The sequence below is a fragment of the Megascapheus bottae genome, chromosome 6 (assembly GCF_031878675.1).
Source record: "Megascapheus bottae isolate mThoBot1 chromosome 6, mThoBot2.hap1, whole genome shotgun sequence".
Lineage (NCBI taxonomy): Eukaryota > Metazoa > Chordata > Mammalia > Rodentia > Geomyidae > Megascapheus > Megascapheus bottae.
Window position 1 is genome coordinate 49,384,911 of NC_143514.1, and position 25,327 is coordinate 49,410,237.

Below are 25,327 nucleotides of genomic sequence, written 5' to 3' on the forward strand. Positions count from 1 at the left end.
AAGGACAAGGAAGACACCGGTGTGCCCAGTCTGCAGCCCCGCCCCTCCCCTACTCTCGCGATGTTTGGGTTGGACTACGTCGTCAAGCCCGCCCCGGAGAGGCTTCTAGACTCGGAGGTGGAGCGCAGGCAGTCGAGTGGACTAGTCAGGGCGGAGTCGACGACACGACGGAAGCGGCGGACGGTGGGGAAGGGGGCGGGGAAGGGGAAAGAGGCTGTCCCGGAAGAAGGAGAAACCCTGAAAAGAAAACAGCAACAAGCCAAGCCGTGGTGACAGAGGGGAGCAAGATGGCGGCGCCGAAAGGGAACTACTGGGTCCGGGCCCGGTTGGGGCTCCCGCCGCTGCTGCTGTTGACCATGACCCTGGCTGGGGGCTCAGGCACCGCTTCGGCTGAAGCCTTTGACTCGGTCTTGGGGGATACGGCGTCCTGCCACCGGGCCTGTCAGTTGACCTACCCCTTGCACACGTACCCCAAGGTAGGGCCCGTCCGAACCGGTCTTCCGCCCTTCCATCGCCGCCCATCTCTCCGCTCCGTGCCCGGTGTGGGCTCTGGGACCCTAGGGGTGAATCTGCACTTCCGCCGCCGCGGTCTCCCCGGGGGTAGCTCCGGTTTTCCTCCTAAATCCCGTCCGCACCCCGCTCCTGCTGTAATTACCGGAAGTTTGTGCTACTCTCCTCGGTAATAGGTGGGCAACACAAAGAGGGCGAAGACAAGCGACCCCTTTCCTCGGTGGGGAACTCGAGGGGCCGCGGCGGGGGGGGGGGGGGAGTGGGAGGGGACGCCCGGATCCCGAACGCGAAGTGCAGACGTGCGTGGAGTCCTCGCGGCGTGAGGAGGGAGGCGCAGATACACGAGTCCGTAAAAGATGGATCGCGAGCCTCCGTTCGCTGCGGGGATTGGAAGACACATTTGCACTGTAATCTGGAAGGGTTAAACCAGCCCCAGGAGTTGTTTTGAGACGCGCAGGAAAGATTTCCTGCCTGTGTTGAGTTACTCCGTGCAAGACGGCGCCACTAGGAATTAGAATAACTTGCCACCCCTTCAGGGAGCAAGAAAGGGGTGGGTGGGAGATGCGACTGGCCTCAGAAGGAGGCGTCCATTGCTTAGAAGAGTAACCCCATTCACATCCCTATTCCACTTCACCCACTACCACCACCCACTCCTCAGCTGCTGCCTTGCTTTTAATCTTCTCAAGTTGTTTTTCAGAATTGTTTACTCAACGCTCAAAATTGCTTGGTGACTCCATACCTTCCTCATATGTAATTTGGGTGTATTCCCCTTCTCCACTTTGCAGTTATAAGCACTTCTGCTGGTGCGGCTGGTCTTTTCTCATTTTTCTTTCATCATCTGTCTGCTATTTGCTTAACCGTTGTGTCTAACCCTCTGCCTTCTTCAACTACTACGAAGTGGCTTAGAAGACACTGCCCGTGACATTTGTTTACTATGTAGGACAGGCTAGCTTTGAACTCTGTCCTTTCTCAACCTCCAAATACCAGTGTTATAGCTGTATTGAGCCACTTTGGCTCAAAATATATAAACCCTACCATCTGTTAGGCAATATAATAGGCTATGTCATACCATTATCTCTAATCAGAATAATCCTGTAATGTATGATTTTATAATTAAAGAAGTTGAGGCTTACAAAGTTAAGTGGCCTTCCCAAAATTTCATAGCCAGGAAAGTTGTTTTTCAAACTAGCTATATTGTGCTGTCACCTGCTTGTGACATTGCATTACAAATAGTTATTTGGCTGATTTTTGTTCTCCGTTGTGTGTGTGCTTGCTAGGGACTGAACCCAGGGTCTTTTGCGTTATATATGCACTCTACAAACTGTTTCACTTCAGCCTCTATGCTTTGCAGGTCAAGGAAAAGCATTGTATTATTAAAAAAAAAAAAAAAGCTGGACGCAGTGGTTCATGCCCATAATCCTAGCTGCTCAGGAGGCTGAGATCTGAGGATCAAGGTTCAAAGCCAGCCCGGGTACAAAAGGACCTGAGCCTCTTATTTCCAATTAACCTCTAGAAAACCAGAAGTGGGGCTTGGCTCAAGGGTAGGGCCGTTAATCTTGTGCTGAAGAGTTCAGGGACAATACCCAGGCCCAGGGATAGGGCTGTAGCCTTGAGCTCAAGAGCTCAGGGACTGCCCAGGCTGGGTTCAAGCCCCATGACCTACCAAAACCAAAACAGAACAACTAGATGTAGCCTGATGCTGGTGGCTTATGCCTATTCTAGCTATTCAGGAGACTGTGACAGTTCAATGCCAGCAGGACAGGAATTCCTGAAAACCAGAAGTGGCACTGTGGCTCAATGTAGTAGAATGCAGACCTTGAGAAAAGAGCTCAGGGACAGCACCCAGGCCCAGAGTTCAAGCCTCATGACCTACCAGAAAAAAGAGAAAAACAATTACATGCACTTAAAAGTTCTTATAACCGCTCTTGATCTGATAATTGTAATTAGAAGGTAGAAATCTCAATGACTTTTTCAGAATAAATTATTTGTTGCAAGAAAATAGAATGCTCTACCTGCTTGTAAGTAGTTATTTTATAATTACTGAATTTTATTGTGTCTTCAGAAATCTACTTTCATAATTTGTCTGGCTTCAAAGACAAGAGATAAAAAACCTGATAATAACAAACTAATTAGAACCACTGGCCATTTTATTAACCCACTGTGTGCAGGTCTGGTTTCCATTCCCAGCCCCACTATTGCTCTCTGTATGTCCTTGTTGATCACTTAATTTAACTTCATTTTATCAACTATTGAAAAAAAAACCTCACACTTCCTAGAGATAAGGTGAGGATTAAAGAATATATGTTATACTCTTAGCAAAGTGCCTAACACACAGCCACTACTCTTATATTCAGGATAATTAAAAGCACTATTTCTTTGTACCTTGTATCAGAGGAATTAACATGTACATAAGCTTGCCATTATTTACAATTCATCAGCATAAAATATTTACTGTACTATGGTATTTTAAAGAACAGGAAGTATGTGGATTTGATTCTTAATAGCTGTCAATTGAGTGCCTAGTCTGTGCAGGCATTAAATAATATATTAGATGTTAACACAGTATCTGACATGTTAACATTTGATTAATGTGGTGTCTATTAGATAGTACAGTATGATAGTGATCTTATTTAGATGTGAACTTATAAGTCTCATATGTGCATTCAGGACTAGTTTCAGCATGTTAAATAGTTTCAGTGTGCTATATGGTTTTGTGAACTTAATTTTAAATATCTTTTAGGATTGGTTTAACAACAAAAGGTATATTGGCTTACAGCTATAATCCTAGCATATGGAAAGTGGAAGCTGGGGGACTGAATTCAAGGCCAGCTTACTGGAAAATCTTGTCTTAGGAAAATAAAATGCCTATCAGAGGGTGGAGAGTTTGGCCTGGTGGTAGAGTGCTTGCCTAGCATGCACAAAGACCCAGGTTCGATTCCTCTGTACCACATACATAGAAAAGGTGGAAGTGGTACTGTGGCTAATGTGGTAGAGCACTAGCCTTGAGGAAAGCCCAAGGACAGTGGTCAGGCCCTGAGTTCAAGCCCCAGGACTGGCAAAAAAAAATGCATACCTGAAAATAAAATGACTATATTGACTCATGACCAGGAGCTTATGCTTCCTCTGTACAATATAAAGAAATAATGTAATGCTTCAAATACAGAATTATTTCACCATCTTGTAAAGCCTACAGATGCTACTCTAATAATTAAGATGAAGTACATCTTAATTATTAGAGTTGTTTAAATTTTACCAAAATAATTACAGCTAGATTAGAGATACAAAAATACCACTTTCCAAATTGTATAATAGAGCTATTTAATATTAAACTGGTAGCTACCTCTTTTTGCAGATGGTTGCTGCAGCATTAATTTTAGTAATTCTGCTGGAAAGAAATGTATAGGTAGCTCACACCTGAGTTACTTGGAGGCTGAGATCTGAGGATCGTGGTTCAAAGCCAGTCCAGGCATGAAAGCCCATGAGACTCATACCTCCAATTAACTTTCAGAAAACTGGAAGTGGCACTGTGGCTCAAGTGGTAGAATGCTAGCCCTGAGCTGAAGAGCTTAGGGACAGCACCCAGGCCCAGAGTTCAAGCTCTATGACCAACCAAAAAAAAGAAAGAAATGTGTGCATACGCTCCATTCATTGATAACTGGTATATACACGTGCTGTTTCTTTATTAGGTATCTGCCAGCTTGTAAACAGTGGATCACACTGTAAATTGAGGAGACTGCCCCATGTGCACTAGTTTGTTTCAAGTACTATTTGTATTTCACCAAAGGGGGAAAAAATCTGCTGAAGACGTTGTTATTAGGTGTGTTCTTGTTTGCTTGCTTGCTTGCTTGCCAATCCTGGGCCTTGACCTCAGGGCCTGAGCACTGTCCTAAGGCCTTCTCAGAGGTAGAGCTCTACCACTGGAGCCATAGCACCATTTCCAGCTTTTTTCCTATATGTGTGGCACCAAGGAATCGAACCCCGGTCTTCATGCATGCTAGGCAAGCACTCTTAGCATTAGGCCAAAGTCCCAGCCCCCACTGTTATTAGGGTTTTTTTGTTTTGTTTTGTTTTCCCTCCAGTCCTGGGCTTGACCTCAGGGCCTGAGCACTGTCCTGGACTTTCTCAAGGCTAGAGCTCTACCACTTGAGCCTCAGCACTACTTCCGGCTTTTTTCTATGTATGTGGTACGGAGGAATCGAACCCGGATCTTCGTGCATGCTAGGCAAGCACTCTACCACTAGGCAATTTGTATTTATTATTAAGCAATTTGTATTTTCTAGTAATGAAGGACCATTTATCTCATTTTTTCCCCCAATACCTGTACACCATGATGTTGGTTATTTTTGAAATCTATTATGATTAACTACCGTTAATTAAGCATCTTCGCTATGTCTCAGGCATTGTGCTAAGAATTGCAGTTTCCACAGTTATTGAGGAAACTGGAGATAATGGCTTTTGTCTCTCTTCACAATGAGAAAACAGATTTTAACAGATAAAATAACTTGTGCAGTTAGCCCTCTAAAAGGTTTGGTTCTGATTGGGTAGATTACACTGTACTTTCTCATATATCACTCTGTTGCTTTTATATATATTTTCAGTTAAGCCAAGTTTTCAAAAATCCTTTTATATAAAATTTTCATAAATATGTATCTCACTTTATCAGGGAAAAATATTTTACTATTTGCCTCTTAAAGTGAGTCATGATACTATTCCTACTAAACCTGATTTAGGTAAACTTGGCCTTGGTAGAAGCATGCCCTTAATCCTAGGGGACTTTCTTACTCCACTCTACCTTCGTTACTTAGGGCTCTGACTGCCACTGTTATCTTTTTATTTTCAAATGTTCTTCCCACAAATTGTAACCACAAATTATGGGAAAATTGTGTTATTTTTAGCCACTAGACCTTTGCTTTGTATCACTTTTACAATGCAGAATTAAAACCTTTGTATATGACTCAGATCTTAGATATTACCTTCCATGATTTTTTTCCTTTCAGTTATCAAACTTACTGGATGGTTTAAAATAAACCCTATTGACGTTGTTGTTGTTTTCTTCTTTCAATTGAGAAAAATATCTTATGTTTTCATAATGCTCTCTGTTCTTAAACTCCCTAGGAAGAGGAGTTATATGCATGTCAAAGAGGTTGCAGGCTGTTTTCAATTTGCCAGTTTGTGGATGATGGAATTGATTTAAATCGGACCAAATTGGAATGTGAATCTGGTAAGATGCTATGCTAATGACATCAACTGTACATAGCATTTTTTTGTTGTTGAATTGTATTATGCTTCTTTTACAGTTTCCTTAGAAAATGGCAAGCATACTGCTTAAATTTGTCATCCATAATTACATATATTATAATAATTATAAATTTAAAGTTTTAACAGTTGCTGCTAAAACACATTATGGACTTTAAATTCGTCTATTTGTTAGTATGATGTTTATTTTGTTATAGTTAGGATATCTTCGTATAACCAGAGTGTTCTGTTTACACAAATGTAGTAGTAATTACCCTACCTATTACTAACTTTTCATGGGTAATATTATTTTCCTAAGCCTTTCAATCATAGGATAGTTAACTTCATTCCAGGATTACTGAATCAAATCTTTGGCTCATTATTTAATAATGTATTCTTTATTGGTCATGCCAGTAAAAGGAATCAGAGACTTTGTTACCTGTTAATCACTGTTTTGATCTTTTGCTGAAAGACATACAAGCCTATAATCAGAACACAGTGAATATTTTGATTTTTAGAGAACTATAATGGAATTCTCTCCATTGTTACACTTTATTCACAAGACAACTTCTGTCTTTCACTGCTGTAACTAGTTTTCTATGATATCATGACTTTTATTATTTTTGCCACTTCTGGGGCTTGAACTCAGGGCTGGGCACTGTCCTTGGGCTTTCCTCGAGGCTAGTGCTCTACTACTTGAGCAACAGCACCACTTCTGGCTTCTCTATGTATGTAGTACTGAGGAATTGAACCCTGGTCTTCCTGCATGCTAGGCAAGCATCTTACCACTAGGCCAAACTCTTGGCCCCTTATGACTTTATTTTTAAGGCTCAGTTTCCTAACTGGCCATCTTTGTATGTGCACACTACTGTTCAATTTATTATCCAGCACTTTTTTTTTTTGCCAGTCCTGGGCTTGAGCTCAGGGCCAGAGCACTGTCCTTGGACTTTCTCAAGGCTAGAGCTCTACCACCTGAGCCTCAGACCACTTTTGGCTTTTTTCTATGTATGTGGTACCGAGGAATCAAACCCGGGTCTTCGTGCATGCTAGGCAAGCACTCAACCATTAGGCCAAACTCCCTTTTTAAGAGTTATATATGCATATCTGACTTGGGAATAGTATTAAATCCTTATACACACAAGAAAATGAATTTAATGAACTAAATGAAGAGATTATATCTAGTAAAGACCCATTTCAGTGGATAGTCACATAGTGCTGCACTAGTTTAGGTACAACTCTACTTCTTAGTGCTTAATTAAGAGATAAAAGTCTTAACAGACTTTCCTGACTGGTCAAGTTTTGAGTCAAGACCTCAGATCTTAGCCTCCTAAGTAACTAGGACTACAGGCATGAACGATTGGCACCCAGCCTCAACCTTTTTTTTGTTTTGTTTTGTTTTCAGTGCTGCATATTGAACTCACGACCTAGTACATCTCAGGCAAGCACTGTGTCACTGAGGTACAGCCTTAGCTCTGTTTCAATTTCAGAATCACTTGTTGTAGGAACAGTTCAGTTTTCTTAAGATATAGGATATTAGGGTCATTGTTTTACTTTTCTCTTTCCTTGTTGATAGCTTGAGCTCAGAGCCTAAGCACTGTCCTTGGACTTTTTGCAACGTTAGAGCTCTACCACTTGAGCCTCAGCACCACTTCTGGTTTTTTTCTATGTGTGTGGTACCGAGGAATCAAACCTGGGTCTTCGTGCATGCTAGGCAAGCACTCTACCACGAGGCCAAACTTCCAGCACTTTTTTTTTCTTTTAATGGTAATACCATTAATCAGAATACCAAATGATTCATTTTTAACAGTAATCACAAATATTCTTGTAAATAACTTAAAATACATTACTTTAACCCTATACAGAAAACAGTGATATTTCCATTTTTGACCTACTGAAATCAAGTCAGAGGTTAAATGCCTTTGCCCAAATCACATATACAGTCACCAAAAAACTTCAGATAGCATTTTCAGGACAACAGTACACAAATTTTAGCTATAAGGGTCCACTCACATGAATATTATTACATAACCATAACCTAGCTATGAAACATTTATTTATAAGTAAGATACAGGTGGAATTCTCTTAAAATAACTCATTTCTTACTATTAATAAATTTGTAAGCCAGGTGCCAATGGCTCACACTTGTAATCCTAACCACTCAGGAGGTTGAGATCTGAGGATCATGGTTCAAAGCCATCCCAGGCATCAAAGTCTATGAGACTCATATCTCCAGTTAACCACCAGAAAACGGCAAGTGGTGCTATGGCTCAAAGGGGTAGAGCATTAGCCTTGAAAGAAAGAAAGAAATTTGTCATTCTTACTGAGAATTTGTACATTCATAAGAAAATTTTTTTTTTTTTTTTTGCCAGTCCTGGGCTTGAGCTCAGGGCCTGAACACTGTCCTTGGACTTTCTCAAGTCTAGAGCTCTACCACTTGAGCCTCAGCACCACTTCTGGCTTTTTTCTATGTATGTGGTACCGAGGAATCGAACCCGGGTCTTCATGCATGCTAGGCAAGCACTTTAACCACTAGGCCAAACTCCCGGCCCCATCATAAGAAAAATTTTAATAGTATGCCATATCTCTCCACCCTTTACCCTGTTATTTATTCTTTGTTTACCCCACTCTCTTCTAAAAAATGTTCAATTTTTCTCTTTCAGCATGTACAGAAGCATATTCCCAACCTGATGAGCAATATGCTTGCCATCTTGGATGCCAAGATCAGCTGCCATTTGCTGAACTAAGACAAGAACAAGTAAGAAATAGTAATGTCTTTTTTTTGGAGGGGGTTGGGGGAAGACCGATCTTGAGACTCTGGGCCTGGGCCCTATCCCTGAGCTGTTCAGCTCAAGGCTTCCACCCTGCCCGTGGAGCCACAGCCTCACTTCCGGTTTCCTGGTGGGTAATTGGAGAGTCTCCTGGACTTTTTTTTTTCTTTTTTTTTTTTTTTGCCAGTCCTGTGCTTGAGCTCAGGGCCTGAGCACTGTCCTTGGACTTTCTCAAGGCTAGAGCTCTACCACTTGAGCCTCAGCACCACTTCCGGCTTTTTTCTATGTATGTGGTACCGAGGAATTGAACCCGGGTCTTCATGCATGCTAGGCAAGCACTTTAACCACTAGGCCAAACTCCCGGCCCCTCTCCTGGACTTTTTTATGTCTGGGCTAGCTTTGAACTGTGATCCTCAGATCTCGGCCTCTTGAGTAGGTAGGATTACAGGCATGAGCCACAATGTCCAGCTAGTAATATCTTTTAAAATTGCCTGCTTTTTCACTTTGTCATAACTCTTCCTCGTGTACCATAAAATAACTTGTTCCTAGGTCTTAAAATGTAGTGCTATAGCTACAAAATTGTTTTTAGAATATTAAGAGTGACTTTGGATTTTAGTGTCACATTACTTATATATACAAAGATTGAATGAGGATCTGATACCAAGAGTGAAGATGTGACATTTCTTTATTTCCCATTAGTAAAGAAAAAAGTCTGTCAGCTAGACATTCTGGCCCTTGCATTTAAGCCTAGTGCTGGAGAGGCTGAGTCAGGAAGATCATGGGATCCAGGCCAATCTGGGATACATAGAAGATTTTTAAATTTTTATTATTTTTTTTTCTTTTTTTGCCCATACTGGGGCTTGAACTCAGGGCTTGAGAACTGCCCTTGAGGTTTTTTGGTTTTTTTTTTGCTCAAGGCTAACACTCTACACTTGAACCATGGCACCACTTCTAGCTTTTTCTGTGTATGTGGTACTGAAGAATCAAACCCAAGGCTTCATACAGGTAAGCAAACACTCTACTACTTAGCCACATTCCCAGCCCCCAAGATCTTTCTTAAAAAGAAAAACATAAGAGGCAGTGGCGACGCGGAAAAGACACCAGTGACTTGTGGACCCCCACTCCCCACCATGAGCCTCCTGAATAAGTCCAAGAGTGAGATGACCCGGGAGGAGCTGCAGAAGCAGCAGGAGAGGAGTTTAACACAGTTCCAGTCTCCGTGCTCACACAGTCAGCAAGAACAACACCCAGGTGCTTATCAACTGCTCGCAACAACAAGAAGCTCCTGTGCCTCGTGAAGGCCTTTGACCAGCACTGTAATATGGAGAATGAAGGAGATGTGGACCAAGCTCCCCAAGAGTGGCAAGGGCAAAAAGAAGTCCAAGCCAGTCAGCAAGGACCGCTGCATCTCCAAGATGTTCGTGCATGGGGACTTGGTGATTGTGGTCCTGAGGAACCCCCTCGTCGTGATCATGGTCCTGAGGAACCCTCTCATCTCGGGGCAAGTAGGCCCTGCCTCACCTCGCACCAGGCTCCACTGTTGTGATGGGAATAAAGTCTTTTTTTTTTTTTTTTAAAGAAAAGCATAAATGCCTGTTTAGATGGTATTGGCTTGTATTACTTCTCAAGGTATTGAATACCCACTTGATCCTATTTTAGTGTTCCATTTTATAATTTGTTTATAGTGTTGATTTTGTTTTGAAGGACTAGGGATTAAACATGGCCTTGCAGTACCACTTGAGCCCTATCCTCCATCCTTTACTTCGTTTTCATCAAATGAAATTATGTCTGCATATAGAAAACCAAGTTGAATATTATTTTGCATAATGTTTTTTCTGTTAAAAATTACATTTAAATCCATAGTCTCATTTTGTTTCTTCTCACTGTCCAGTGAACATAGCCTATTTTACATATGGAAAAAAACTGAGGTTAAGAGAAATTGATAGTCGTTTTTCACAGCCCTAACTTGTAGTTGACTTGTTTGATATTTAGTCAGATTTTAATTGTCCATGTATTAGGACCTAATTCAAAAACTGACTGTTCTAGGGAGTTTGGCCTAGTAGTAGAGTGGTTGCCTAGCATGCATGAAGACCTGGGTTCGATTCCTCAGTACCACATATATAGCCAGAAGTGGTGCTGTGGCTCAAGTGGTAGAGTACTTGCCTTGAGGAAAGCCCAAGGACAGTATTCAGACCCTGAACTCAAGACCCAGAACTGGCCAAAAAAAAAAAACCCTGACTGTTCTAATAGAGGTAAGAGTTAGCTTATCCATTAAAGCAGCCTGGGATTTTAAGTTTCACCATAGTTAACGTTATTATAAATGCATTATTAATAGCAGTTTAAAGCTTATGATTGTGGTAGATTCATTTCATGTTTATATGATTATATTGGTTATATGTGTATGTTTTATATAAATTAAAATTTTTTTGTTTGTTTAGCTAATGTCCCTGATGCCAAAAATGCACCTCCTCTTTCCTCTAACTCTGGTGAGGTCTTTCTGGAGTGACATGATGGACTCAGCACAGAGCTTCATAACCTCTTCCTGGACTTTTTATCTTCAAGCTGATGATGGGAAGATAGTGATATTCCAGGTAACTACTGTGCCTCAGATTCATCTAAGTGCTAGCTACAGTGAATGTGTATGATTAAATGAGTACCTTGGCATAAAACTAAGTACTTAGTCACTTAAAAAATGCCATCAAATAGGGGCTGGGAGTTTGGCCTAGTGGTTGAGTGCTTGCCTAGCATGCACGAAGTCCTGGGTTTCATTCCTTGGTACCACATACATAGAAAAAAGCCAGAAGTGGTGCCGAGGCTCAAGTGGTAGAGCTCTAGCCTTGAGAAAGTCCAAGGACAGTACTCAGGCCCTGAGCTCAAGCCCAGGACTGGCAAAAAAAAAAAAATACCATCAAATAAAAATTGCTTATTTTGCCTTTATGAAAACATGAGATATGAAGCAATGTACCCTCTACTCTTTCCCTTGTAATCAGAACTCTTAAATTTTCTAGAGGCTAAGTAAATAAAAAATTTAAATGTAGGAACTAGTATTTATATGCTTTGAACATAAGGAATGGTATATAGGGGCTGGGAGTTTGGCTTAGTGGTAAAGTACTTGCCTAATATGCATGAAGACCCAGGTTCAATTCCTTGGTACCACATACATAGAAAAGCCAGAAGTGGTGCTGTGGTCTCAGTGGTAGAACACTAGCCTTGAGGAAAGCCAAAGTACAGTGCTCAGGCCCTGAGTTCAAGCCCCAGGTTGGCAAAAAAAGAAAGAAAGAAAGAAAGAAAGAAAGAAAGAAAGAAAGAAAGAAAGAAAGAAAGAAAGAAAGAGAAAGAAATGGTATATAATATGTAGATATTTGTTGTGACATACTACGTAGAAAGGTTACTATTTTCCTGTCATATCATGTACTATGTGATATGATAATAGAGGTTTTTGAGATGGTTCTGAGACTCCCTTGGAAAGCAAAATTTGAGGATGCTTAAGTTCTTCATATAAAATGGCATTGTATTTATGTGTAACCTACACATACCTCCCCACTATGTAGTTTCCTTTTCTTTTTTCTGTTTTGTTATTGTTGCCAGTAGTGGAGCTTGAATTCTGCTGCCTGAGCACTGTCTGTGAACTCTTTTGTTCAAGGCTAGTGCCCTACCACTTTGAGCCACAGTGTCACTTTCAGTTTTCTGGTGGTTAATTGGTTAATTGGAGGTAAGAGTCTCACAGACTTTTCTGCCCGGGCTGCCTTTGAACTGTGATATTTAGTAATAAGTAAAGCACAGTAATTTTCTCTCCTTAAATTTCTGAGCAAGTTCTGTGTCCTAAACTTACTTATATTAAAGCTTAAGTTGATATTCAGAGTGGAATGCTCACTCTGCCCTCCTTAGATGTAAGAATAGCTCTGTTACTCTCAAAACTCTGAGTATAACTGAAATGGAAAAACTCTCATTCCAGCAGATCAGAGCTATTAAAAAAAAAGAAGATGTAAAGTATGACATGTTCATCTGTAAATTACAAATTGTTCCTATTTACAGAATGGTATGTTTCAGAGAAAGAATAGAGATAATAGGTGTTTAGCCAAAAGTTTTGGCAGTCTGCTGAATTATTCCTGATCAACTAGAATTAGAGCTCATTTTTCAAAGTATAATGTTTAATGCAATATTTTGTCATAATTTGTCCCTGTCTGTCTCTCTTTTAAGAGACAGGAAGTTGAACTGACTAAATAGTTGATGATGCCACAAATCTGTTTTTCTGAAAAGCACTAGATCTGATTTCAGGAAGTGCAATTAAAACTATATTGTGGTTAATGTGTTTTATGTTTTACATCATACTTCTGTTACTTTTTCTCAATTTAAATGTTTATAGAGATGATGTGTTATAGAACTAGTTACCAAAAAAAGCCTAAGTACAAATGACTTAATTAGCTTTCATTACCGTTTTAGTCTAAGCCAGAAATTCAGTATGCACCACAGTTGGAGCAGGAGGCTACAAATATGGGAGAATCATCTCTGAGCAAAATGTCCTGTGAGTTTTATTTTAAATTACTTGAATAAAATATTAGCACCAAATCTGGTAGAATTAGTTGTCCTCTGACTTACTAGATCTGGGAGGTGATCTGAAGATTGCATTTCTAACAAATTCTACATTTTTGCTGATGCTTTTGGTATGGAGACACTTGAAAAGCACTATTCTAAAAACATCTAACTTGTTTCAAAAGATTTGTCTGTAGTGTGTGTATATTCTAGGGACTTGAACTCAGGATCTGGGTGCTGTCCCTGAGCTTTTGTCCACAATGTTAGCGCTCTATCATGTGCCACACCTCTATGTTTGGCTTTTTTTTTTTTTTTTGTCAGTCTTAAGGCTTGCACTCTAGGTTGGATGCTATCTTAGAGCTTCTTTTACTCAAGGCTAATCCACTTGTGCCACTTCCAACTTTTTCTGCAATTAATTGGAGATTAGAGTCACACTTTCCTGCCTGGTCTGGCTTTGAACCTTGATTCTTAGATTCAGCCTCCTGAGTAGCTGGGATTACACACATGAGCCACCAGCATCCAGCCACTTCTGGCTTTTGGGGGTTAATTAGAGATGAGAATCTTACAGACTTTCCTTCCAGGACTGACTTCGAACCTCAATCCTCAGATATCAGCCTCCTGAGTACCTAAGATTACATAGGGTGAGCCACCAGCATCCAGCAAAGGGCATTTCTGAGTATGAATTAATCAAACATTTAGATTTTCCCCCATAAATAGTAGAAATACTAAAAAGTATGAATTTCCTATTTTCCCATAGTAGAAGTGAATTTTAATTCATGAAAACATAAAATATCAAGCTAAATGAAAGATTGTCTTTTAAAATTTACTAGCTACTTTAGATGCTTACTTAATTAACTTGCTGATTATATTAGTGGGTATGAAGGGGGAATAATGCACATGGCATAGACTATTTTAATTAAATTTAATGCTATTCTGTTATTCAAGCTCACATGTTACTGAACATTATCAATGTCAAGAATTTGAAAAATAAACAGGAAATCCATAATATGTTAAATAGCACTTTTCCCACTGTTCTGCCAGATGAATTTGCACAGATTATAAAATAGGTCAGATTATACTTTGAACAAACAGCTAGATGTCTGTACAGTGTTTCTATCTAGAAGTAGTCATGCAACTAGCATCTAGAATTTTAAGTTATAAACTGGAACCTTATTTTTTCCAGCAGATCTTCACATGAGAAGTTCACAAGCACACAGGAACTATCTTGAAGATGGAGAAAGTGATGGTTTTTTGAGATGTCTCTCTCTGTACGTATTCTTTCTTATTCTATGCATAGAAGATAAATACGGTTTTCTAAGAGACTGACATACCTTTTCTTAAATATTGAATAGAGATTTTTTGCTAGCAATAGGTAAAATTTTTGGCCGGGTGAGGTGGCTCACGCCTGTAATCGTAGCTACTCAGAAGGCTGAGATCTGAGGATCAAGGTTCAAAGCCAGCCTGGGCACAAAAGGACCTGAGACTTTAAAAAAAATTTTTTTTATTGTAATTATTTTTTAAAATTTTTTATTGTAATTAATAAAAGGGTTACATGATATTTGCCAGATAGAAGGTGCATTAATTCACATACATTGATACCCTTTCACATGTCTTGGTACCCATTACCCCCCCTTTTTATTGTAATTAATAGAAGGGTTTTTTTCTCTAGATAGAGGGTGCATTACTTCACACACATTGGTACCCCTTCTCATGTTTTTGTCCCCATTTCCCTCCCCCGAGACCTGAGACTCTTATCTACAATTAACCTCTAGAAAATGGAAAATGGGGCTTGGCTCAAAGTGGTAGAGCAAAAAGAGCTCAGAAACAGCTCCCAGTCCCTGAGTTCACACAACTGACCAAAAAAATAATCACATAGGCTTTCCTGTCAGGGCTGCCTTTGAACCATAATTTTCAGATCTCAGTCACTGAGTAGTTGTGTTTACAGGTGGTGAGTTACTAGCAGCCACAAAAGTTAATTATTTTGTTTTATTTTAACTTTTGTCCATCGTGGGCTTGAACTTGGCCTGGGCACTGTCCCTGAGCTCTTCAGCTCAAGGCTTACACTCTACTGCTTGAGCTACAGCACCACTAAAAGTTTATTTATTTAATAGTCCAGAGAGCCAAAAATTTGACCAAATCAGGTAAATGCCTGCAAATAAGAGTGTCGAAGAAATCAATCTGAGTATACTATGTACTAAGCTGGATGCTGTGGCTCACACTTGTAATCCTAGCTACATTGGAGGCCGAGATCTGAGGATTGTGGTTCAAAGCCTGCCTGGGCACTAAAGAAAGGCACTAAAGAATGTGAGACTCTTACCTCCAATTAATCACTAGAAAAATGGGAATTGGGGCTGTGGCTCAAGGAATAGGGAGTTAGCCTTGAGCTGAAGAGCTCAGGGACAGTGCCCAGGCCTACAGTTCAAGTCTCATGACCCACAAAAAAATTAATAATAATAATAATAATACTAATAATAAAGGAAAGTATTTTTTCACTTACAACAAAACTTCATAGTAGAATTCCTTGCTTTTTTTTTTTGCCAGTCCTGGGCTTGAGCTTAGGGCCTGAGCACTGTCCTTGGACTTTCTCAAGGCTAGAGCTCTACCACTTGAGCTTCAGCACCACTTCCGGCTTTTTTGTATGTATGTGGTACCAAGGAATCAACCGGGTCTTCATGCATGCTAGGCAAGCACTTTAACCACTAGGCCAAACTCCCAGCCCCCAATTCCTTGCTTTTAAATACAGTGCATTCTCTAAAGTCCCTTTTACTTTCTGGACAACAGTATCTGGCAGTACCTTTTCCTTGTTAATAAGTCATCAAGTAAATGGCTTATGGTGGTTACACAGATCTTTTTTAGGCAATATTTGATGAGCAATGACTTTTGTATTATATTGTTTTTCAGAATTAGATTCTTTAGTATTAAAAAAATAGGGAGGCCAGAATTTGGCCTAGTGGTAGAGTGCTTGCCTAGCATGCACGAAGACCCGGGTTCGATTCCTTGGTAACACATACTTAGAAAAAGCCAGAAGTGGTGCTGAGGCTCAAGTGGTAGAGTTCTAGCCTTGAGCAAAAGAAGCTCAAGGATAGTGCATAGGCCCTGAGCTTAAGCCCAGGACTGGCAAAAAAACAAAAACAATAAAAACAAAAAATAAGTTTGATTTTTTTTTTCCCTATGTTTTGAATCTTACTAGATCAATTATGAAAAACCTTCAGTCGCTGATTCTCATAAACTGGCCTATTAATTTTAATCATAAAGAAAATAAAACTTTTATTATTAAGACAGAGTATTATAGCCACAAAGTGCCTCTTAATAGATACTCTCTTTTCATTTGAAATGTAAGTAATTTGTTACCCATTAAATATTTGAAATGTTATAGGAAACTGACTTCTGGAAACCTGTTGTGAATCTTTTTTTTTTTTTTTTTTTTTGTCTGTTGTGGGGCTGGCAGTTAATTGGAAATAGAGTCTCACAGACTTTTTGTGCCTGGACTGGCTTTGAACCACAATCCTCAGCTCTCAGCCTCCTGAGTAGGATTACAGGTGTGAGCCATCATGCTGGTTGTTATGAATCTTTTTATAAAACAAATAATCACATTGCAGCACTATTTACCATAGCAAAGATATGGAACGAACTTAGATGCTCCTCAGTGGATGATTGGATCAAGAAGGTGTTATACACAATGGAATTCTATGTTGCCATCAAAGAATGACATCTCCCCATTTGTAAAGAAAAGGAAAGACTTGAAAAAAAATCATATTAAGTGAAGTAAGCCAGACCCAAAGGAACATAGGCTCAATGGTTTCCCTCATTTGTGATAATTAGTACACATGTAGGGCTCTCCTAGCAGAGGATTACAATAGCTCAAAACCTAGGTACATAAGATCATATAGGCTGAGACTAAATGAACAGATCTCTAAGATATGGAAACAAGAACTTTGTCTTGTGTGATTGTTTTTCTTAATGTACTGTTATTTCTCTTCTCTTTTTTTGCCCTTCAGTTAATCTTATTATTATTTCTCTTTTTTTTGCCTTCGGTTAATCTCATATTATTATTTTATCTGACTTTGTTACCTGGTATGTTGTATATACATTTATTTGTTTATTCGAAATAGGAAAAAGAAGAGGGGAAAACAAGACGTTTAGGAGGGGTTTAGGGGAGGAAAATGAGGACAAAACCATGAGAAAGGGTATCAACGAGTGAGAAGTAATGCACGAACTACATAGCGAATGTAACTGTAACCCCTCTGTACATTACGCCAACAATAAAACGTAGAAGCTGGGCACAGTGGCTCACACCTGTAATCCTGGCTACTCAGGAGGCTGAGATCTGAGGGTCAAAGTTCATTTCACTTATTCTGTACTGTAAGTTTTTGGAATAGTTTTCTTAAAATGAGCATGATTATAATACTTTCTAAAATAATTGTGATATTTTTATATGACTTCAATTTATAGGATACCTACTTTTAGTAATTAGGAAGTTATTTTTAGCTGAGAACCAATGTGACTGGTTTTTTATCATTATTATAAGAATAGGAGACAGTGACATGCAATTCTAATATGCTAGCTGTTACTTTTTCCTTCTATAATCATGTTTTTTTAAATAATTTTAGAATTGGTATACCAAGTTTCAATATTCAAGTAAGTAAATACACAAGGTTGATTGCTTAATTAATATTTTCCTATTTTTACGTTACAATTTTTAATATTGTCATTTGTTTTATTTTTCAGTAACTCTGGGTGGATTTTAACCACGACTCTTGTCCTCTCAGTGATGGTTTTGCTCTGGATTTGTTGTGCAGCTGTTGCTACAGCTGTGGAACAGTATGTTCCCCCTGAGGTAAATTTCATTCTAACCCTTGGGCCATTTGAGGAATGAACCATGAGACAAACCATTTTAAGTGCCTTATTTGTTTAATTAGTACAAAGAAACAAAGCCTCTGTACTAATACAATGAGAAAAGATCTGAGGACTTTAATCTGTTTGAAGTTGGCACACATGAAAATTGTAAGTTTGTGAGCGTTATCTCAAATTACTGGTCCCCAGTGTTCTGGCATGACATATGTTGACTGGCTTAAGTAATGTCTCCCTGGTTCTCTGAGACTGATAGGGAAAGTTGGCAGTTTTCTAAGGTATTTTATAGGAAAGAAGACTTGTAGAACCACTTAAAATTTTCAGTCAATTGCCATAAGTGTTCAGAAGTAATTGTTACTTCAGAAGCTACAAAACCAAGGCATTTCTTAGTTATTTTGCTCTGGTTGCTAACCACCAGAGAATTGGAAGACTATTGTGTGAATTATTTGGAAATTAAAATGGAATGGTCTAAGCTTAATTGTTAAAGAGGTCTTGTTTTATTATTAAGGATTCCTCCTAAATACCTATAGAACTCTTTTGTTTATGACATGAATATACTAACGGTGTCCTTTTTCTACATTGTTCACTGCATTCCCATATTATAATTTATTATTTATTTACTTACTCATTTTACTGTGTTGGATAATGGAACCCAGGACCTTCTATATGCTAAACAAGTACTCCACCACAAAGCTACACTTCTGGTCCTTTTATTTTAACAAGTGTATTGTCCCTACTAACGCAGAAATTGTCCATCTTGCATAGAATTGTCTTTTCTGTTCTGCCCTGTGAAGTAACTCACCAAGTCCTCGGGTGACCAAGCTGCAAACTTACGATAATAAATATCCTAGGATATTTGGTTCCTTTTATTTCTCCTTATTTCTGAGAAGCCTCTTGTTAAAGGAAGATATATGCACAGCCATTGGTTTAGCTATTGCCAGGAAAGACTGAAACCAACTGACTTTGGGTGGAATTTACCCTGATGAATTCCCCTGGTTTCTGAGTATTGTTAAGTGCTTTCTAATGGGTGCTGTTCTGAGTGTTACCTGTTAATTAGCTCATTTAGTCCTCACAGTAACCCCATGTGAAGTGGCTGCTGTTGTCATCCCCGTTTTCCAGTTGGAGAAACTAAAGGAGAGAGTTTGTAATTTCCCCAATGCTATGCCAGTAAGTGTTAGAACCTGAACATGAACTCCAGTAGTGTGATTCCATAGCTGTTGCTCTTAAGTCCCTTTCATTAGCCTAAGGGAGATGATCCTGTGACTTGTGTCAGGAGCTGCTGTCCTGCTTGCCAGAGATAGACACCGTTGGGACCGCCTGGTTCATGTGTTAAGCCCCACAATGCTCAGAATTCTCCCTTATCTAATGGTTCTTGGCTAGGCAATTCATGAAGCTCTCTTCTCTCCTTTCTTGATTTTACATAATTCCGCTTCTGGGGGTGTTTTCACCCATCAGTGCTTCTTGTGCTTATGTTTAGATAGATTAGACATGGGCATCTTTCTCCCTTTTAGGTGACTTTTGCTCTTTTCCTTAGAGTTGATGTCTCTGCTGGAACAAGTTTTCTGGGGGAGTATGTATCTTTCAATTTTGTGAGAAAGTTTCACCCCTCAGTTATTTGGGAGAATACTACACTGTTTCTAGATGTGTCCCTCTTAGCCCCTGTCACCATAAAACATATGACATCAGAGGCACACTTGTGGCCTTGTTGGCTACTATTGCATGCCCTCCAGATAATCAGCCATGAAGGCGCTACTTCCTTCCCCTCACTACAGTCTTTTCTTCCTGTCCTTAGCAATTAAAATAAATGATGGCTGCATTCTAAGAGAACCTGTTCTCTTTTAAGGAAATGTATTTCCTGGGAAAATGTGCATTCAAGAGCCATTGAATATATTACTTTTAGACTTGGCTTTTGAATGTGAAACCATACTTTGGCAAGGTAATAATTTTGTCTTAAGTATGTTTCTACTATAAAAGTATTTAAGTACCTGTAAAATAGGAAAGTCACTCATTCTATCATTACTGTGCTATTTATTTCTACTATAAGCAATTTGCAAAACATACTAATATTCTTTATTTTAGGAGAAAGGCTATCATTTACTTGTTTATCCTCAACTAGTATCTTTTTCTCCTCTCCTAGCCTTTCTTCTCTTTCCCCATTCCTCTCCATCCATCTCTTCCCTTTTTTGTGTGGGGAGGGGGGTTGATTGTAGAGCTTGAACTCTGGGCTTGGGCGTTGTCCCTGAGTTCTTCAGCTCGAGGCTATTGCTCTACCCCTTGAGCCACAGTGCACTTCTGGTTTTCTAGTCCTTAATTGGAGATAAGAGAATCACAGGACTTTTCATACCTGGGCTGGCTTTGAACCTCTCAATCCTCAGATATCAGCCTCCAGAGTAGCTAAGATTACAGGCGTGAGCCACTGTTGCTGGGTTCCTTCTTCCCTTTTTTTGGTGCCAGTACTGGGGCTTGAACTCAGAGTTTCAAGCTTTTCCTTACCACTTACACCATACCTCTTGGCTTTTTGCAGGTTAATTACAGATAAGAATCTCTTGGATTTGTCTGACCTAGCAGGCTCCAAACCAAACCATTACCAGTGCCCAGCTAAATTAGTGTCATTTCAGTTCCATAAAATGCTGATGCTTTTGTTCCTATTTCTTTACATATACAATGTCTCATTCATTCATTTGTTATTCAGTAATTTAGAGAAAGGGTCTTGCTATCTACCTAGACAGGCCTCAAAATTCTTCTGCTTTAGGGCTGTAAAGGTGGCTTAGTGGTAGAGTGCTTGCCTAGCATGTACAAAGCCCTGGGTTCTGTACCTTATAAACAAAAAAGATGGGAGATGGCACTGTGGCTCAAGTGGTAACCTTGAGCAAAAGAAGCTCAGGGACAATGCCCAAACCCTGAGTTCAAGCCCTGGGACTGGGGGGAAAAATTCTCCTGTCTCAGCCTTCCAAGTACTGGGGTTATAGGCGTGCACCACCACATCTAGTTTAGGATGAAGATTTTTGTTTTGTTTTTGTTTTGTTTTGTTTTTTTTCCTATGGGTCATGGGGCTTGAACTCTGGGCTTGGGCGCTGTCCCTGGGCTCTTCAGCTTAAGGCTACTACCCTAACCCCTTGAACCACAGCACCACTTCCAGTTTTCTAGTGGTTATTTGGAGATAAGAGCCTCATGGACTTTAGACTTTAGTGCCCAAGCTGGCTTTGAACAGTGATCCTCAGATCTCAGCCTCCTGAGTAGCCAGGATTATAGGCATGAGCCACCATGCCTGGTTTTTTGTTTTGGGGGGTTTTTTTGTGGGTTTTTTGTTTTGTTTTGTTTTGTTTTGCTAGTCCTGGGGCTTGTACTTAGGGCCTGGGCAATGTCTTTGAGCTTTCCTCAAGGCCAGTGCTCCACCACATGAGCCACAACACCACCACTTTCAGTTTTCTATGTATGTGGTATTAAGGAATTGATACCCAGTCTTCTTGCATGCTATCACTAAGTCAAACTACTGGCCCTTATATACATATTATTTTGTGTATTTTTCATAATTTTATAAATTTCTACGATAACATCATTACTACCTTCCCCTCCCTCTTTCTTTCTATAATTTTTTAGCAATTATTATGAACTTTGATAATAAAATATAAATTCTTGGGGCCAGGAGTTTAACTTAATGGTAAGAGTGCTTGCCTATCATACACAAAGACCTAGGTTTGATTCCTTAGTACTACATACATAGAAAAAGCTGGAAGTGGGGGCCAGGAGTTTGGCCTAGTGGTAGAGTGTTTACCTAGCACGCACAAAGACCCAGGTTGGATTCATCAGTACCACATACATAGAAAACAGCCAGAAGTGGTTCTGAGGCTCAAATGGTGGAGCTCTAGCCTTGAGAAAGTCCAAGGACAGTGCTCAGGCCCTGAGATCAAGCCCAGGATTGGCAAAAAAAAAAAAAAAAGTTGGAAGTGGTGCTGTGGCTCAAATAGTGGAGCTCTCTAGCCTTGAGAAAGCCCAAAGACAGTACTCAGGCCCTGAGTTCAACCCCCAGAATTGGCAGATAGATAGATAGATAGATAGATAGATAGATAGATAGATAGATAGATAGATAGATAGATGGATAGATTGATTCATTCATTCTTCTGTATGCTCCCATGTTTTGTCTATAGGTTGATGGGAAAAATTAAAATTGAGCACTTAGGAGCCTTTGACAGGTCACAATAAGCAATAGTGATAGAGACAAAGAGAAAATTTTAACTCCAGTAGACAAGTTTTCAATATTATGACTTTGGCTAGGTGTAATGGTTTATATCTATAATTCTCTGTCAGGAGGCAAATATTGGAAACATCGTAATTAAAAGCTAGGCAGACAGAAAAAGCCAGGCAGAAAGTTAGACTCTCAGTCAATCCAGGCATGCTGGTAACATGTCTATAATTTTATCTGTGCAGCAGGCTGTAAATAGAATGATTCTAGGAGGCTAGACCTGAGCAAAAACACAAGGCATGTCTGAAAAAATAACTAAAGCAGAAAAAACTGAGAGCATGGCTTAGTAGTAGTTGAGCCTGACAAAAGCAAGTGTCTGAGTTCAAATTCCAGTACTACAAAAAATTTTTAAAAAACCAAGATTCCACAATATTGTGACTATAGTGGAACTAAATTTTGTTTACTGGTGATTAGAATCATATAAAAACAGATATAGAAATGAGTTATTTTCAGACAAGATAAAATAATGGCATTCGCAAGGAAGTGGATGAGTCTAGAGAGAATCATGTTGATGGTATCCTTAATATGTGGCTATTAGATCCAAACAGTGTAAGAGCGAGGACTCAATGTTTGCGTACCCAATGCTATGGACATGGTATTGGAAATATAAACACAACTACATAGACATAAAAGTTTATGACAATAGACATAATGTTTTATCACATAGATAATATGTATCTATGACATATAAACCCTCAGCCTAATTTTAATTATGTTCTAAAATCTAAGTGCCAGTGATTGTATATAGAGATTCCCTTCTTGAATACTTGTTTATTAAATACGTCTTTTGAAATATGATGTAAAAATCAATGTTAATAAATTCTTTAAAAAGAAATGAGTTATTTTGGGCCCGGAGTGTGACCTAGAGATTGAGTACTTGCCTAGCATGTATGAAGGCCTGGGTTCGATTCCTCAGTACCACATACACTGAAAAAGCCAGAAGTGGTGCTGTGGCTCAAGTGGCAGTGCTAGCCTTGAGCAAAAAATGTCCACCAAGGACAGTGCCCAGACCCTGAGTTCAGGCCCCAGGACTGGCAAAAAAAAAAAAAAAAAAGTTATTTTAACTTCTCCTAAAGAATCTTCCAAATAGCCACATTTAATAGACCCTTTTTTTGGTGGTGGTGATTGTGGGGCTTGGACTCATGGCCTTGGTGCTGTCCTTGAGCTCTTTTGCTCAATACTAGGCTTTGTCACTTTGAACCACAGCTCCACTACTGGTTTTTGACTGGCTAATTAGAGATTAAAGAGTCTCATGGAGACTTTTCTACCCCAGCTAGCTATGAACTGTGATCCTCATATCTCAACCTCCTGAGTAGCTAAGATTACAGATGTGAGCCACCAATACCCTTATTAAGCCTTCCTATTTTCTTCTTTTTTTTTTTTTTTTGCCAGTCCTGGTTCAATTCCTTAATACCACATACACAGAAAAAGCTGGAGATGGTGCTGTGGCTCAAGTAGTAAAGTGCTACCTTGAGCAAAAGAGAAGCTCAGGGGCAGTGCCCAAGCCCTGAGTTTAAGCCTAGGACTGGCAAAAAAAAAAAAAAATATATATATAGAGAGAGAGAGAGAGAATTTTGTAAACCAAGTACTGATTAATTAAATTGCTATTTGAAAGTAATTTGAGGAGATTCCTAATCAAATTAATGATATATGCTGGTTTTTTTGTTTTGTTTTTGTTGTTGCAGAAGCTGAGTATCTATGGTGACTTGGAATTTGTGAATGAACAAAAGCTAAGCAAATATCCAGCTTCTTCTCTTGTGGTTGTTAGATCTAAAACTGAAGATCATGAAGAAGCAGGGCCTCTGCCTACTAAAGTTAATCTTGCCCATTCAGAAATTTAAGAGCTCTTGTTAAAAAGAAAAGTGTCAGGGACACTGAAATTTCCATTCCTCATAGAGCTTCATTGGTTTCATTGGATTTAGGCCTTAAGTGAATATGAAGTGCAAATAAACTCACCCAAATGTGTGAGGGCTGTATTTGCTGTAACTTTACCTATAGGGTTTTCCCCTAGTAACTTAAGACATGGACATTTGGGTTTGTATTTTTATTTTACTAATATCTTAGCTACTTTGTAAGTTGTGTTGGTTTTATTTTTTTTTCCTCTGTTAGCCAAATTCTATGAGCTGATTGTAGTTCTTCCCTACCTCCTGTCATGATACTGTCAATTATCTTAATTAATAAGCTGAATACTTAGTAGGATATGACGCTTCTGCTCAGCAATGGCCCACAAAGCTGTAATTTGAAATTTAGCAGAAAGTGGCATTTAATGACACTACATTTTCAGTTGTATTGAACTGAAATCATTAAAATTTTATTTGAATAATTATGTGCTGAAATTTGAGTATCTGATTTTCCTAGTCTTCCCTCCCACTATTTCCCAATCTAGAAAAGAATTATGTAAGCTGGACACTGGTGGCTGGAGCCTGTAATCCTAGCTACTCAGGAGGCTGAGATCTGCGGATCTCATTTTGAAATCAGCCAGGGCAGAAAAGTTCTTGTGAGACTCTTACTTCTGATTAACCACTCAAAAACTGGAAGTAGCACTGTGGCTCAAGTTATAGAGCATTAGACTTGACCACAGCATGCAGGCCCTGAGGTCAAACCCCACAACCAATCCCCCCCTCCACCAAAAAAAAAGGAATTATGTAGTGTTTACTGTTGTCCTAAGACTGAAGCACAATGACCCTCAACAATGCCTTTGCTGTTATTTTGTAAAATGACACAGGTTGGAGGACTTTGCAAAGAACTGCTTTTCCTCTGTTACGTACAATGAAAGATGTACAAAGTCATGTACCTGTGAAGTGTAGATTTCATTTACAACCTTTTTTTTTTTGTCATGGACTTGAACTCTAGGCCTAGGTACTGTCCCTGAGCTCTTCAGCTCAAGGCTACCACCCCACTTCTTGAGCCACAGCCCCACTTCTCATTTTCTAGTGGTTAATTGGAGATAAGAATCTCGTGGTCTTTAGTGCCTGGGCTGGCTTTGAATCGAGATCCTCAGATCTCAGCCTACTGAGTAGCTAGGATTAAGGTGTGAGCCACCAGCGCTCAGTTTTTACAACCATTCTTTCACCAAGAATACAGATTTAAAAATTGGAGTCAGATAACAATATACTAGAATCTTAACATGTTCCACCATTGTACCACGAAATGTTAAATACCTTTGCAAATCAACATTTGTTTTAAT

General features: G+C 39.5%; 1 protein-coding gene and 1 pseudogene across 2 annotated transcripts; both read left to right on the forward strand.

The window, feature by feature from the left end:
- Positions 1 to 79: 79 nt before the first annotated feature.
- On the forward strand, positions 80 to 24,466 carry Tmem59 (transmembrane protein 59). Of its 2 annotated transcripts, none has more exons than XM_090334783.1 (8): positions 80 to 476; positions 5,626 to 5,731; positions 8,406 to 8,500; positions 10,952 to 11,104; positions 12,957 to 13,038; positions 14,230 to 14,314; positions 17,775 to 17,883; positions 23,826 to 24,466. In XM_090334783.1, exons 1-8 carry the CDS (start codon positions 288 to 290, stop codon positions 23,979 to 23,981), a joined length of 975 nt encoding a protein of 324 aa, XP_090190909.1. In that variant the 5' UTR covers positions 80 to 287; the 3' UTR covers positions 23,982 to 24,466. The 2 variants fall into 2 exon arrangements, with proteins under 2 accessions (XP_090190909.1, XP_090190907.1); XM_090334781.1 differs by having other exon boundaries at positions 206 to 476; positions 14,233 to 14,314.
- LOC150061793 (small nuclear ribonucleoprotein Sm D2 pseudogene) lies at positions 9,359 to 10,294 on the forward strand (annotated as a pseudogene).
- Positions 24,467 to 25,327: the final 861 nt, after the last annotated feature.